Source organism: Geotrypetes seraphini, chromosome 3 (genome assembly GCF_902459505.1).
Source record: "Geotrypetes seraphini chromosome 3, aGeoSer1.1, whole genome shotgun sequence".
Taxonomy (NCBI): domain Eukaryota; kingdom Metazoa; phylum Chordata; class Amphibia; order Gymnophiona; family Dermophiidae; genus Geotrypetes; species Geotrypetes seraphini.
The window spans coordinates 360,478,846-360,495,333 of NC_047086.1; the positions used below are offsets into that span (position 1 = coordinate 360,478,846).

The 16,488-nt window shown below is 43.5% G+C and overlaps 1 protein-coding gene across 6 annotated transcripts in view; it reads right to left on the reverse strand.

Annotated features, from left to right (window-relative positions):
• Positions 1-2,252: 2,252 nt before the first annotated feature.
• SUSD4 (sushi domain containing 4) overlaps positions 2,253-16,488 on the reverse strand; it is a 162,881-nt gene continuing 148,645 nt past the window's right edge. For 5 of the 6 annotated variants that reach the window (XM_033937402.1, XM_033937399.1, XM_033937401.1 and 2 more), the window contains exons 7-9: positions 7,912-8,285; positions 6,245-6,327; positions 2,253-3,225 (exon numbers count right to left, since the gene is read on the reverse strand). In XM_033937402.1, coding sequence (XP_033793293.1) covers positions 3,214-3,225; positions 6,245-6,327; positions 7,912-8,285 — 469 coding nt within the window. In that variant the 3' untranslated portion in view covers positions 2,253-3,213. The remainder of the gene's footprint in view (positions 3,226-6,244; positions 6,328-7,911; positions 8,286-16,488) is intronic. The other variant, XM_033937403.1, reaches the window with a different exon arrangement.

Sequence of the window (16,488 nt, forward strand, 5' to 3'; positions counted from 1 at the left end):
TTGAGGCTAGTAGCACGCTCGACTTCAAGAGACGATGGGACAAACATGTGTGGTCGCTACAGAGGTAAGATAGGGGATAGTTTCTCGAGGGTGGAAGGGATCATGACTGGGCAGACTTGTTGGGCCATTGGCCCTTTTCTGCTGTCGTATTCTATGTTTCTATGACATGCGGTTCTCGCTCACCAGGAACTCCTCCTGCGACGCCTCCTGCCCTATTAGCATTAATGAGGTAAGAGCGGGCAAGCTGGGGGAGGCCTTTCTGACCAACCCTTCCCCTTCAAGCAGGAGCAGCAGTGGACGGCCAGCAAGAGACAGCGCTTTAGCTCCTGCTTTAGGAAGGCATAGGGGAAGGGTCGGCCATTGAATTGGGAAGCCGATTTTTTAAAAAAATTGAATCAATTCGAATCGATTCACCTGATTTGAATCGTGAATCGGGCAGCACTAGTACTCAGGCCCACCCTGCCAAGAGCAGAAACAAACTCATCTGTATCCTGTAGCTGGGAGTGTAGTATGATGGCCTCAAATGATAAACTTCAAACCAATCCCAACCAACACCCAGACCCACATAACAAATCAAATACAATATTACTCACTCCAAAACATTCCTTAGGCAGCCCTAAAAGCTTGCTGCTCAAACATGTAATTTGATTCCTGTTGCTATGCTTCAGGGAGTTTATTCCACCAAGATGGTCCTGATACTGTGAACATCCTCTTCCTAATCTACAGCTGTTGCATTTCCCCACTTGAAGGCAGCTTGTGCAGATCCTTAGCTGCCAAGTGTAACGTACATGGCAGCATACGTGGAACAAGCCTGGTTCTCAAATACAAAGGTGCAGGACCATCCCAAGCTGGCAATGTGCCCTGTGTGACACACCCCTATCCCACCCACTGCATCACAGCCAAGTAGGGAAGACAACGGATAGAATACAATTTTGGAATCCCCACCCTCCCTTGCATCCTGTGCAGCTGCACATAGCTCGATACAGCCCTGCAAAGAGACCTGGTAAGAACCTTGAAAATTCCCTGATATATTACTGGTATCCAATGTGAACTTTGCAGTAGTGAGGTAATGCAGTCTCTTCTAGAGAATGACACGGTGACAAAATTCATCACCGTCCCCGTGCCCGCGGATAACTGCGGGAAACCATCTTCATGTCATTCTTTAAGGAGAGAGGGAAGAATCAGAGTATGAATGGCTACAACCACTGACCCTCAAGCTTTGCTTTGAAGAATGCGGGTGTAGAAGGACTGAGGTTGAAATAGACACTAGAAAATGACATGGGATTATTTCCCGTGGTTATCCGCGGGGACGGGAACAGTAATGAATTTTGTCACCGTGTCATTCTCTAGTCTCTTCTTCCTAGCTTCATAAGCAACCATGCTGCAACATTCGATAACAAATGCAGCTGGGACAAAGCTTTTGGAAGATGAGCCAGTGTAACATGACAATATAATCTCGAAAGAATCAGTCTATAAGCCACCGTACAAAAGTAATCAAAGGATGATGGCTTCTTATTCCTATTATAGGTATTTGGAGAAAGAGTTGGAATTCTATGGTACTGGGGAAAGCTGTGTATGGAAAACTATGGGGCTGGGTTGGTGAGAAGAACGGCTAGAAAGAAGAGGAACCTTGGTGATTGAATACTGGGTGGGGGCTTGATGACTGCTGTGAGGGCTAATATTAAGAGGGGGGTGGATATGGAGCACAATTGGTAGGAAGAGAAGAACAAAAAGAAAGCAAGGATGGAGCCTTGGAGGGAGGAGGTTTAAGCATGGGAAGAAGGAGCTCAAAGACCATGAGGAAATAAAATAAAAGTAATTGTTTATACCAGTACTATAATGCCTAGTAACAACAGTACCAGACAGCTCTTTTTTTTTTTTTACCACACTGAATGCAAAATTTAAAGGTCTTACTTCCCTAGAAACAAAACCAAATTGGATCTATGGTGTACAAATGATCCTCACTCAGACTATCTTTGTTAACATGAACCTATGCACTCATCCCCCCCTTGCTTCTTTATCACTGAGGATCCACAATGTTTGTCTTACACTTGTTGGACTCTATAAAGCAAATAAAGAGCATCAAAGTAGAAACTGGAATGTTGAAAAACCTTTGGTTTTGTGCAAATTTAATCAGGTCTGTATTTCTGCCTGCCTCATTACGTACAAGTCTTGTGGATGTTCTACAACTATGAAAATGAGAAGCCATATCACAGGGACAGACTCTCCACTTAACGTATGTTACAGAGTTTTGACACATGAACAATATTTCTTGTATAATCATGTGAAGATTTTATTGCTGCTTTGGTCTTTCACCATGTTTTCAGTCAACATGGCCATTCATAAAAAAAACAAAACAAAAAAAAACAACAAACCATCAAGAGCTAAGGTAATGTATTTCTATGTAAAATCTTGTCTAACACAGAAAGATATCTGGATCCTGATTTATTTTCAAACATCATTTGTCCAATCTTTTTATAAACTATCAGCTGTAGAATAAATAGCGGAAAACAGTCTGTATATGAGCAGATATATTGGACATGCTTCCAAAAGAGAGAAAGTCTGCTCATGTGAACAGTGTGTGTGAAAGTTTCCTGTTTTGTGAATACATTTTGGTAATGAATCACAACATTCCACCTCTCTACGGAAACTGTCACAGGATGTGGTGCCAAGTCCTTTGTGCAATCAAAATCTAATGAAAATTTTGGTATATAAAAAGTGTCAAGCTCTTTTGAAAAAGTAATGTCAAAAGCAATGTTTCGTTGAAAAATATGTTTTTGTGAGTCTGAAATGAGATGGAAAGAGGCATATTTTCACAAGTAATTTGCAAGGGTGAAAAAGTCCACTCTACTTTTGGTATAAAGTTGTTTATACCAATGGCATTTGTACAGGGCCTCCATTCTTACCCAGAAACATTTCTATGCCCTGTTGATCCTAGAAATCAATGTTCTTTGCTTTTCCATCATTTTATGTTAACTGGTCTCAGGCTCATTTTGAGAAACCACTGCTGTTTAATTTCTGGGTGGAACCACTTAACCCTATTGATTCAAATGTGCCCAAAAGAACCCCAAAGTGGGTGACACAATCAAGTGGAAAATTAATAAATAGATTATAAAATATACATTTGTCCTATTCACATTTGATATGTGAGTGATTAGTTTTCAATCCCCCTACGGTGAAGACATTTTTCAGTCAGTTAAGGTTCTTCATTCATCAGTGGAATTTCTGTGGAAAAATAAGAAGAATTTCTGATTTTGGATTTCTGCACTGGAAAATGTTGGCACTGGATCATAAGCAGGCAATGGAAACAGTAGTACCATGGCAGCAAATAAAGTCTGTAACACCTTCCTCGTTTGTCCATTTCCCTATTCTTACCCTTTGCAAAGGAGCCTCTGTGCTTGTCCATCACTTTCTTGATTTTCATGATCATTTTTGTCCACACCACCAGTGAAAAAAATATCCCATGTGTCTACCACCCTTACGTTGTTCAAATCTACCTAATTTTATGTTTAAATATTTAAATCTACCTAATTTTTTCACTCAGAGAATAGTTAAGCTCTGGAATGCGCTGCCATAGGTTGTGGTAAGAGTAGATAGGTTTGGACAATTTCCTGGAAGAAAAGTTCATAGTCTGTTATTGAGAAAGACATGAGGGAAGCCACTGCTTGCCCTGGATCGGTAGCATGGAATGTTGCTATTCCTTGGGTTTTGGCCAGGTACTAGGGACCTGGATTGGCCACCCTGAGAACGGGCTACTGGGCTTGATGGACCATTGGTCTGACCCAGTAAGGCTATTCTTATGTTCTTAATACCTCTTCCTTTAGAACCTCTTGTGCATAATTTTTACCCCTAAGGTATTTGTATATCTGTATCATATACATACTCCTTGTTCTTCTTGTGGATATAATACTCAAACATCCATTTATTAAGCTAGGGTAAAATAATGTCTTTCTATGCCATTTCATTGCAGGAAAATTGCTGTAGAATTCATTAACCCAAGGCCACACCTTCCTCCATTCTCAACTCTTTCTCTCTAACATCTCCTCCATTGCTTTCCCACCTTTCTCTAAAGCATCAGTATTCCACCCCCTTGACACCTACTGGGGTACCCTGGTGTCAGCAACATTACAGCTAAGGGTTAGGTGGTGCCATTTTTTGGAAACAGTACTGCTGAGGAGCAGCAACTAAAGATTGCTCCTGCCCCCCCAAAAAAACAAAACAAAACAAAACAAATGTTGCCTGGAAAGAGGGGGATGCCAGGAGCAGCAAGGGGAAGGGGTCCAGATCTGGTTTTAAGAGGTTGGAGGTGATAAGATTATGCTTGGAGGGTCCTGATTTTATATAGAACAGAGTTGGGGTGGGAGAACTGTAGATATGCTAGGGAGTCATGACTTTTTAGAGAAGGGACTGGAGTGACGTAGAATGCTGAGACAGAAAGGGGTGCAGAAGACATTTTAAGGACCATGCCATCCCTTTGAGCCCCTCCTCAGCAGCATTAGCTTGGGAATTGGTGGGTCAATACTCCCAGGAGAAAGTTAACAAAATCTCTGGTGATGGAGTTAAATTTCCATAGTAACACAACTTGTGAAGCTGTATCTGAATTCAAGAAAGATTGGGACAGGTATATAGGATGTCTAAGGGAGAGGAAAGGAGAGAAGATGGCATGGATGGGCAAATAGGATAGGTCATATGGGCTTTATCTGCTTTCATTCTTCTCTGTTTTTCATTTTGTCATAATAATGAGCTGTTCTACATGTATTTACTTGCAATGCATTTCAATATTATTTAGTATGTGTTGGGTTGCAATGTTTTTGCATTAAGTCATATTATTGGCAAATAATCCAGGCTATTACCAATAGCACACAATAACTAGGCAATAACACACTTTCCCAGATTTGGGCAAATAAATTTTGGCACAATGTCAAGATGTGCATATGGTGCAACTTAATTGTGAGCCATTAACGAGCAACAAGTGGGTGCCAACCGCCAATTATTGATGTTAATTGCCACCAATTATGATTTACGCGCACATCTGACTGCATGCCATAGCGCACAACTCAAAGGAAGGGCTGGCCCTGGGAGGGGCATGGACATGTCGGGGACGTTCCAAGAAGTTGTGCGCGTTACCGCAGAATAATGGGTCTGCACGCGGAACTTGGGTGCCAGCATTTACACCAGTTTTCATCAGGTGTAAGTCTGGTACCCAAAGTTAGGGAGCAGGAATTGGAAGTAAGTGCAATTCTATAAAGGGTGAGTGGCATTTATAGAATCTGTCCCTCAGTGTTCACCTGTGTCAAGTCAGATGCCTTATTATAAATTGAGGACTGTCAGTAATAGGCACTTTGGGCCGGATTCTACAAATGGCTGGATTCTAAAAGATGGCTGCCAGATCACCTATTCAGAATCGCATCTGCACTCCAGGACAGATTCCTTAAACGCAGGCTAGCATTTTGCAGGCCTACATTTAAGGCATTTGTCTCCCGATGCTCAAGCCAGCCCAAGGCTACTTCCGGATGAAACCACGCCCATGCCCTGCCTTGGGCGTGCTTAAGCAAACCTACGCGTCTCTGTAGACACAGCACAGATGCCTTCCTCGGCAGCATTTTTTCTAAAAACATGCGTTTGAGAATTAGACCCTTCCTGCTCCATCATTAACTCTGCATTATTCTGTTAGCATGCACTAATTACAATGCGCTAGCTAGATGGCGCTGCCATGCTCATTACATAAAAACATGGTATAAGATTTGCCATACTGGGACAGACTGCAGGTCCGTTATGCCCAGTATCCTGTTTCCAACAGTGGCCACCCAGGTCATGAGTGCCTGCGAAGATCTCAAAAAGTAAAACAAATTTAATGCTGCTTATTATAGAAATAAGCAGTTGATTTTTCCCTAGTCCACCTTAATAATGACTTGTTGGACTTTTTTTTTAAGGATGATATCCAAACGTTTTTAAAACCCTACTAAGCTAACTACTTTTCAACACATTCTCTAGCAATGAATTCCAGAGATTAATTACATTTGCGTGAACAGTTTCTCCTGTTTGTTTTAAAGCTATTACTTAATAGCTTCATTACATGCCCCCTAGTCCTAGCATTTTTGGAAAGTGTAAATGAGTTACTCACATCTACCTGCTCCACTCTACTCAGTATTTTATAGACCTCTATTATATCTCCCCTGAGTCGCTTCTTCTCTAGGCAGAAGAGTCCAAAACACTTTAGGCTTGCCTCATAGGGAAGTCATACCTTTCCTTTTATCATTTTCAACGTTCTTCTCTGTACCTTTTCTAATTCCTTTTCATATTCTTTTTGAGATGTGGCGACCAGCACTGCGCCCAGTATTCAAGGTTCAGCCGCACCATAGAGTGATACAAAAGTGATATAACATTTTCATCTTTGTTTTTCATTCCCTGCCACCTCTCAAAAATACATTAAAAAATAAAGCAAGATTAGCAGGTGGAAACAGGCAAATCACTGCAAAACACTATCATGTTTTGAGGCAGCCTGTTTTTCATACACTAAAGCGCATATTAGGGTGTAACACCCTTTGGTAAATGAGGTGCAGACACAGCAGTGCTTTGGTAGCATTTGTTTGGACTACTTTCATTTTTTGTCTGTGGAGAATGGGATTTTCAGTGGATTTTGGCTAGTTTATTTCATTTGATGATTTTTTTTAATACTATGTATGTTTTACCTGTATTCCGTCTAGAATTGTAAAGATAGTGCAAAATATAAATAAATTAAAAAGTACCGTACACTGCCTTGGATGAATCTCTTCATAGAAGCAGTTAATAAATCCCAATAAATAAATAAGTTAGACCAGTATAGTTTACACGAGATTCTGAGCTGTAATAAAGACTTGCTCATATGGCTCACATGTAGCTTAGTTTTCCTGCCCCCTTTCTGTTTCTTGGACTAGCTGGGAGCTGGAGATACTGCAGAGGCCGTGTCCACAATGCTCAGTGGATGAGGGCTCTAGCCAATGCACAACAGTGACACCAAGTAGCTAGATTCTGGGTGCATCTATAAAAAGTTCCAAAGGGAGCTGCAGCCCCTGGCCAAGGAATGTTGTCATGCTAGCTGGGGTACACAGACAAGGAAACAAGTTTAAAAATGTGGTGGGGAAAGGCAATAATTGTGAATAAACGGTCATGGCACTATAGCTCTGGTTGAGGACAGTTCAGATTGAACTACAAAATCCAAAGAAACATGAGCAAATAAATACAGCAAATAAAGTTGGCTCATAATCATTCAGTCTCCACTTTACAGCAACAGAGTCTTCATAAACTTAGCCTGCCTCCTTTTTTTGTGGATAGTAGTTCCTTCAGGTTTCCAACCTGTACTCATAACTATTCTGGAGATCTTTCTCCTCTTTTGAATTCCCGCCTCAGTCACCTAAGCAGGTTTCCCTCTGCCCTTTTCTTATACAGATAGTACTCTTGTATTGAGCCAATTGGGAATATTTCTGCCTGATATTATCCATGTAAAAATTTACAGAAAGAGTTGTTCCATTCACTGGCTGCAGATGAACTTCTTTTGTGTATTGGTTGTATATTTTCTTTTGAACAATCATCATTTGAGTGGACTTGATTAGTTAGAAGTGAGTGAACTTATTAGAAACTGATTAGCTGACTACCACCACATTAGGGTTCTGGAAGAATTCTGCCTGTCCCTTTTCACGGGCATGGAGTGCACTATGACTGCCTAGGCCCCCCTCACCAACCTAGAGTTACAAGCAGTGGGAAGGAAAAATGGGCAGAGTGGCTGATTAAGAAATTGCATCCAGGGATATGCATTTCCAGAGCCCAATAACATGATATACTGGTCTGCTGAGTATTGTACTAGAGATTTTCTGATGTTTTCCCTGCATATTTCTTAGATAAGTAAGAATTAAAAACCAAGAAGAAAATTACCATCGGCAATGTCAACATTTGGACTTGTAGATGGCGCTTCCCCTAGGATGCCAGTGCTCTCGGCTCCCTCTGCAGTGGAAGCCACTCCTGCTTGGCACACAGATGATGAATACAAGCCCCAAAGGAGTTCTGAAGAACTTAATCTGTTGCTTGCCTCCGGGTCCCCAAGCGGAACGTCCGTGTCTGTGCTACCGGGATATGCTGGAGGATTCTGGTCATCCATGTGTGGAGAAATCCCCTGTCCTGCAGAGGATGTGTGTCCTGGGACTAAGGCATTCACACCGCTGTTCACAGCCTCATCGTAGGAAGGCAACATGACCGGTACACCATCTACCACCACAAAGGCAGGGTCACTGGAACCATTCTGTGCACCCCTAAAAGCAATGAAAATAGATCAGACCTTTAGTTCAGTATATCATCTACATAAAGTTTAAAGCCAGAACCCGAGGAAGAAAAATCAAGAGGCATGTGCCTGGGGCTTGCAGCAAAGTGTATTTGGTGGCAGACTTCCTTCCTAGAGACTTCTGAATTTCATGCACTTTACTACTGAAATTATTTAAATAGGACACTGTCAAGGTTAATCGAAATGGAAACTGGGGGCTGGCTCAGCAGTGCTAGACATAGGAAGCAACTTTTCAAAATGATTGGGGGTGCTCAACTTGGCTTTCATGACCATGCTGTAAAAAAGAAGAAAGTAGCAAAGGGTCATTGGCATAACAGGCCAGACCATATATAAATGGAAATCACAGCAGGCAGTGCACCCACTGGGAGGATTCGTGGATAAAAGAATGTCCTACCAGTTTCTCTTCCTATCCAACCCCAACTCATCCTCACCAGATTACCCCACCTCACTTTTCTTCTTCTCACTTCCCCCTCCTCCTCCTCCACAGCCCAACTCATCCTCACCAGATTACCCCACCTCACTTTTCTTCTTCTCACTTCCCCCTCCTCCTCCTCCACAGCCCATCTATATCATATTCACCCAACTCTCTTCTGTATTTACCCTGTGTTTTACTTTCCCTTCTTATCCTATTTTCACCCTGCTTTTTACTCCTTAAGCAAAGTTTGACTTTTTGTTTGGGAGTAGGGTGTTCAGTACCCTTCATAACTGTTCCACTCCTCCATTCTAAACTTCTCTGCTCTCTAATCCTGACCTAACCTGCTCTGTTCCCTAGTAATTCCATTCCCCATAAGATTTCTCCTCACTCCTCCCAAGTCAGTGCCCCTCATCTGTGGACTAGGCTCACCCATCCCTCATCCTCACAGGTATGGATCACTTCCTACTCCTGTTTCCCAAGCCAAACAAAATTTTTCCTTCAAGTCTGGGAACCTCATGTATACTCTTTGCCTCCTAGAGCTTTTAACCAAATTCTTAAAAATTTCAAACTTTGAGCTCTAAATAGATGTGTTAGCTGTGGGGACCCTGGAATGAGTAAGTAGTTTTTGCTGGTCATCTGGTCCTCCCTCCCCCCTCATGGGGGTGAGGTTATTTTCTTCTCTTTTTGTTTTTCTTGTTCTGCTTGTTTTATGCCTTGGAGGTGTTCAGCATGGAAGGGGAGGAGGGGGTTCTTGAGATAATGATCTCCAGGGCCCTGGTACAGAAGAGATCGTAGTATTGTTATGCAGTTGTGATTAGGGATGGCAACAAACTAATAAGGTTCTTTATTTTTGGTTTGTTAATACTTTTGTTTTTTTGTTATTGTTCAGTTGACCAATTTCTGTATTGTATGCTTTCAACCATCATCAATAAAATAGTTTAAATCTACGACAAACAGACACCTACTTTTCTGTTAGAAAAAGCTTGAAATAGGCGTCTGCTTACCTCTTAGATTAGGCACCATGTTACAGAATTACTCTCATGATTTGGAAGGATATAGAAGTGGGGAACCACTATAACAATACCCCTTATTCATGCTGCCTTGCACAGTCATATAGATTACGTACTCCTAGGCATACCAGATTTTCCAAACTGAAAATCGAGTCCCCCTAGACCTGCCCAGTTCTACCTATCCCCGCCCCATTGCACTCCAGTCCTGCCCCTAATCCTGCCCTAGCCCCACCCCCTGCTCTCATTGGGCAGGAGGGCATCCGTGCATGCGCGGATACCCTCCTGCCTGACGGCGATTTGTTGGAAGCTTTTCAAAACCCGTCCATCTGTTGTAAAGCTAGGCCGGAGCTGACTCAGGAGTTGATCAGCAGAGCAGTACTAGGAGTAAGAAAAGAAGTCAGGGCTCAGTAACTGAGCCTGAGGGACCAAACCAAGAAATACATAGTTTAGAGGCAGTGTACTTCTTGCCCTTTTCCTAACTCCACATCTGTCTTATGTCATCTCTTCTTGCTGCTGTCATGCTTTTTCTTTGGGCTGATGCAGCATAATGAGCACACTTGGTCCATCCCCACCATTGATTATGATATATAATAGGGGAAGGGGAAGATGATTTTATTTTTGTGAAAAGGGGAAATGATGCTCCTCTCCATTCCTCTTTCAATTTGAGACAGATCATCGCATACTGTCACAACTCCCTCCTATTCGCCCATGTCCCTCCAATAAAATAACTTACTCATCCTGGTGAGAACAGGGCTGGAGGAATATGGCAAACTACCAGCTATTCCGTAACTTTTGACCCAGCCCTGCTAGCAAAGAAATCTTCACTTTTGTATCTATAATTTATCTTCTATCCTCTCTCTTATTCTTGATCTTCTCTATCTTCATGTTCTTTTTCTTTTATGAATTCTTTTCCCGTATTCCTCTCATTTCTCTTTTCTCCATATGTTTGTCTCTCTATAGTCAGTCTCTCTACTTTTCCTCATCTCACTTTCTTCTAGTCTCAACTCCTCTTGCCACTTCCCACTTTAAGTCTCTTGTCACCTTGGGCTAGATTCACTAAAGTCAGCGATTGTCGCTACACCTGTTTTCACAGGTTTAGCGACAATTGCTGCTAACCAACCCGATTTGCTAAACGGTCCACTGCGTGTTTTTCCCCTTGATCACCCATTTTCCGATCCGGCCATGCATATTAGTAAAACCCCATGCAAAATAGCCATGGCCTGAGGCGCCTTAGGCATCTTAGGGAGGAGTCTTAGGCATCTGAGCCAAACAGGGATTTAGGCCCCTCCCCATGCATCACATGATGCACCGGAGAGGGGCCTATAGCCCAGTGTCGTCGTGAAGAGGAGGAGCAGCTTGTATTTTCAGTACCTCCTGCTCCCAACTTTAAGGTACGGGGTATGGGGTCTAGAGGGGGAGGGGGGCTTCCGGTGGCAGGAGGGAGTGGGCATCCCTCCTGCCATTTTCTTTGGGGGAAGGTCTTTCCAGGCAGAAGGGAGTGGGCATCCCTCCTGCCTTTAGGGGAAAGGTCTTTCCTGGCAGAAGGGAGTGGGCATCCCTCCTGCCATCTTTTTGGGGATCATGGAGGGGGGTGAGACAGTGGCTCAGGGTTGCTAGCACGCAGGGGGCTTTTTAATGGGACAGATGGTGCGTGTTTAAGTAGCGTAGAAAATCTGTTCCATTGAAAAAAAAAGCAGAAGCCATGACAGCAGGCTGCTTCCCCTGTCACTACTGTTAGGGCTCTGCTATGTGTTAATCGCTCACTGAGTGATTGAGTTAGTGGGTTTGCATGCAAATGATTTGCACCTCCATGCAGGCATTAGTTCACAGGTTGCTGTGAAAACTATCTTTAATGCTGATCCTCTACAACCTCTCTCTTAGAACTAGGCTTACTGAGGGTTAGGAACTAGGCCAGCATTCCTCTCCTCAAGGGTCACCTGTAGAGTCTGATCTCTTAAGAAAGTCCTCAGAGTTCCACAGCACCCAGAGGGCAATTGACCTGAATTGGAGGCAGCTTTCACAGCCTACCTACAGAGGGTGGGAAGCTTCGGCTGTTGCTCAACAGTGCCACATAGTGGCCAGACTCAGGAATCATAATTGCATGCTTGGCTGAGGGCTATCATCATAATGACTGGCTCAAAGGGAGCTAGACAACCATAAACCAGGTTAAAATTAAGGTCATGGCAGAGGTTCTCAGCCTTGTTCCGACATGAGCTCGAAGAAGAGTAAAAGAGATGGAAATTATAGGGTCAACAAATAAAAGGGAATTTGAAAATTCTGATCATTTGTGGCGGTAAAGATACTGCAAATTGAGGCCATAGGAACTTTCTACAAGTCTTCAGCCACTTCCTCATCTGTGAATGCCAAGCTGTTGCACATTCAGTTTGCAGATCTTTGCTGGTGCAAAGTGAATGCAAAAAGAACTCCATATCTTAGTGGCCCCAAAACTTTTCCATTTTCATTATCAATGTTAAAAAAAAAAAAAAAAAAAAAATGCTAAAAAGATGTTCAAAGAATAATTACATGAATAACCCTGAAAGTGTCTCACATTTTTTCCCTTATCAAGACTGACGAGGTCCCAATAAACCGGCAAGCAGGCAATTCTTATCGCGAGAGCTGCAAGCCCATCTGGTTTTCACCATATCCTGAGACATTTTTCCATGTAATGGCGACAGTACTTACAAACATATAGCTCAGGAAAGTGCATCTCACACACACATTCACTGGGCATGACCTGAAAATCAGACAGGTTTGTGGTTCTTGAGTATTGGAATTTGTTACTACTGCTGCGAGCGCAGGAGATGAAACAAGATTATCAGATGCATTGGAGCCAAATTTTCAAAATGATTGGGGGGGTACTCGACTGCACAAATTACCAAATCCACATAAAGGAAATTAAAGAATGGTGGGTTGTGAACACAACTGGTCAGGCTGTCTTTTAAATGAAAAACACAGCAGGAGTTACACATACAGGCGTGAATGTAGTGTAGATGGGCTGGGAATAGGATGGTAAACTGTCGTGATGAGTTGGGGTTGGGGAGGAAGAAAACCTGGTGGGACTTGCTGTGCTAGCCCTAACATTTCTCTTACTCACAAGCCCTAGCTATATAATCTAACTTCACAGTCTGCCTTCCAGTCTATCTTGGTGCTATGTTAAAGCAACAGCCTCAGCACCCTGAGGTTGTGGGTTCAAACCCACACTGCTCCTTGTGACCTTGGGCAAGTCACTTAATCTCCCCCCCCCCCATTGCCCCAGGTACATTAGACCAGTGATTCCCAACCCTGTCCTGGAGGAACACCAGGCCAATCGGGTTTTCAGGCTAGCCCTAATGAATATGCATGAGAGAGATTTGCATATGATGGAAGTGATAGGCATGCAAATTTGCTTCATGCATATTAATTAGGGCTAGCCTGAAACCCCAATTGGCCTGGTGTTCCTCCAGGACAGGGTTGGGAACCACTGCATTAGACAGATTGAGTCTGCTGGGACAGAGAGGGAAAATGCTTGGAGAACAGTACAGAAAACTAACTAACTACCGTATTTTCACGCATATAACGCGCGCGTTATACACGATTTTACAAACCGTGCATAACCCTGTGCGTTATAAGCGTGAGTGCGTTGTACACATTTTTTTTTTTTAAATAGTCCCCCCCCCCCCCCGATTCACCCCGCAGGACCGCTCGCACCCCCACCCCGAAGGACCACTCGCACCCCCACCCCGAATGACCGCTCGCACCCCCACAGCCTCCCCACCCCACCCCCCTCAAGGAGAAGCTGCCTACCGATGTCCTGCTGCTTCCTCTGCCGGCTGTCCTGCCCCTTCTCTGAGCCCTGCGTCTGCGCTGCTTCCTCTTCCGGCGGTCCCGCCCTTTCTCTGACATCAGAGAAAGTCCTTTGGGGTGGGGGTGCAAGTGCGAGCGGTCCTGCGGGGGGGTGAATCGGATGTCAGGGGGGGCATCAGGCTTTCAGAGTGGGGACATGATTTCAAGGGGGGACAGGACTTCAAGGGGGAGAGGAGAGACGGGGCGGGCGAAAGGAGAGTTGGGGGGGCATCAGACTTTCAGGGTGGGGACAGGAGTTCAAGGGGGGACAGGACTTCAAGGGGGAGAGGAGAGTCGGGGCGGGCGAAAGAAGATTCGGGGCGGCCAGAGGAGAGTCGGGGCGGGCAAAAGGAGAGTTGGGCAGCGACAGGAGAGTCAGGGCGGCATGCGCGGTATACGGGTGTGCGCGGTATATAAAAATTTCTTTATATAAATTACAGTTTCCCGCGCTCTATACCCGTGTGCGCGTTTTACACGGATGCGTGGCATATGAGTGAAAATACGGTAAATAATAAATATTCTGCCTCGAGTGCCTTCTTCAGGTGGTAATAACTTTGGCACAATGCCCCTCCCCCTTCTTTAATGTTAGTGACTCCAGTACAGCATCCAAGTTTAAGTTTCACAAATTTTATTAAAATTAGATTTGATTGCTTATCTTAGTTTACTAAGGCCCTCTTTTACAAAAGCACGCTAATCGTTTTAGCGCGGATTTAGCACGTGCTAAATCAATGTGTGTGCTAACCGCTAATGCATCCATAGGATAACATGCACGCGTTAGCGTTTAGCGTGTATTTAGCGCACGCTAAAAAGCTTAGCGCACCTTTGTAAAAGTGGTGCACAATTTAAATAAAAAAATGTAAAATATAGTTACAAAGAGAACACAAAATCACAAACTGAGGAGGGGAAGAAATACAATCTTTTATAGAAAAAGGTACAGTTAAGGTAAAGATTGATAAGGAGGGGATTAGATGCTTAGAAATAAAATATATGTCAGAAGGGAATTATGGAGTATGAGCATCCTTGAATAGATAAGCTTGTCGGGTTGCTTTTGAAGTGGTCTAGGTTCTTTTCTTCTCTTAACTGCGGTGGGTAGGGTGTACCAAAGTTTTGGTGCAGTAATGGCGATGTTGTCTTGACGGTGCATACCTTTATTTAATGACGGGACAGTCAATACATGCTGGTTGATTGGCCGAAGTGTACTTTCTCCTTTTACCATACATCCCTTCCTTTCTCCTCCATTCTCTGTCTAGCACTATTATCCTCCACGCCCTTCTTCCCCTGGCCTACATGATATGGAAGGAGGCGAGGGTGACATACCAGCATAGCAGTGCCCTCTCAGTCATGGTGTCTGCACTGTCACACCCCCCAAAATCTAGCCTAGAGCAGAGCTGCGCTGGGAGTGAGAATGGCAAGCCAGGGCTTAGAAGCTGAGCCAAGAGAAAAACTAACCCAAGAAACACATATAGTTGGGTGGAGGGGCAATGAACCCCTTACCCCCCTTCCAAACTCCACCCATCTCTCCTATAACCTCCTCTTGCTGCTGCCATGCTATTTTTTTTTTCGGGAGGAGGGGGGAATAGAGAATGACACAGGGACAATTTTTTCCCTGTCCCCGCAGGAACTCAATTTCCCTGTCCCGTCCTTGTCCCATTCCTGTAAGCTCTGCCTTAACTGCACAAGCCTCGAACACTTATGATTTTAAAGTGTTTGAGGCTTATGCAATACAGGGGGGGGGACGATACAGCATATTGAGCCCACTTAGTCAAACACCACTGTCTCCCCATTAGGGAATGACTCCCATAACAAGGGAATTACTTATTTTTGTGAAAAAGGGGAGATGGTGTTATTCTCTATTCCCCTTTCAATTTGAGACTCATAAATCTCTGTTTTTCCACAGAATAGCAGTTTTAAAGATATTTTTCAGACTATGGCATCAAATACTGACACAATTCCTCCCCCCACCTGCTGCACCATGTCCTTCCAGTAAAATAACATTAATTCTGGAGACAACAGGGCTGGAGAAGAAGGGCAAATATACTCGTACCTATTGCCTCTATTCAGTCCAGCTGGCACAGAAAGCTTTACTAAAATCAAACATTTTCCAGCCTTTGTGTCAGTAGTTTAAATTCAGTCATCTGTCTCTGCTTGATTTTGGGTTTTTTTTCCTTTGTCCTCAAGTTCCTTCTTTTAAGGATTCTCTTCCACTCTTCTTTTTCCTCCATGTATATTTGTCTCTCCATGGTTTCTCTCTACAGCTTCTCTTCTAGTCTTACTCCTTTTCTCTACTTCACACCTCCATGATCCCCTTTCCCTCAACCACTCTTTTCCCAATCTCACACAGCCTACTCTCCATCTTTTTCAGCACCTCTTTTGTCTGCAGCCTGTGTCCCCTATGCCTGGTCTTCTTCCTCTCTCTCAGATCATGCCTCCTTCTGCTAGCAACCTTCCCTGCAGGGTAAAACAGGTCTGATGTTAAGACAAACTAAAATTAAAGTTTTGATGTCACTTCAGCAAGGGCATATCCCTCCACTGCAAAACATTATACACAAAAGTGTGCAATAACATATTCAGAAACTTACCATACAATAACACACTAACTCATGGGACTCAATGAACAACAACCTTATCCATGAAAAGGCAGAACTATAAATATTACATCAGGCCCTAAAACACCACCTAATGAAAAAGCAAAATGAACAGGACTACGTTATCTCTATACAGACACTACAAGTTCACAGAATACCGCATCTTGTTACACATTTGTTGAGTGTCTGTGTTTTCATAGTGTGACCAAGGGACCTCAGTTCAGTAATAGAAACATGAAGGCAAAAAACTTAAAATGTCATATTCTACATGCCCAGCAATATTAGAGAAATGAAAACTGAAATATCAGAGTTAGAATATTTCAGCTTTTGGAAATGCATAAC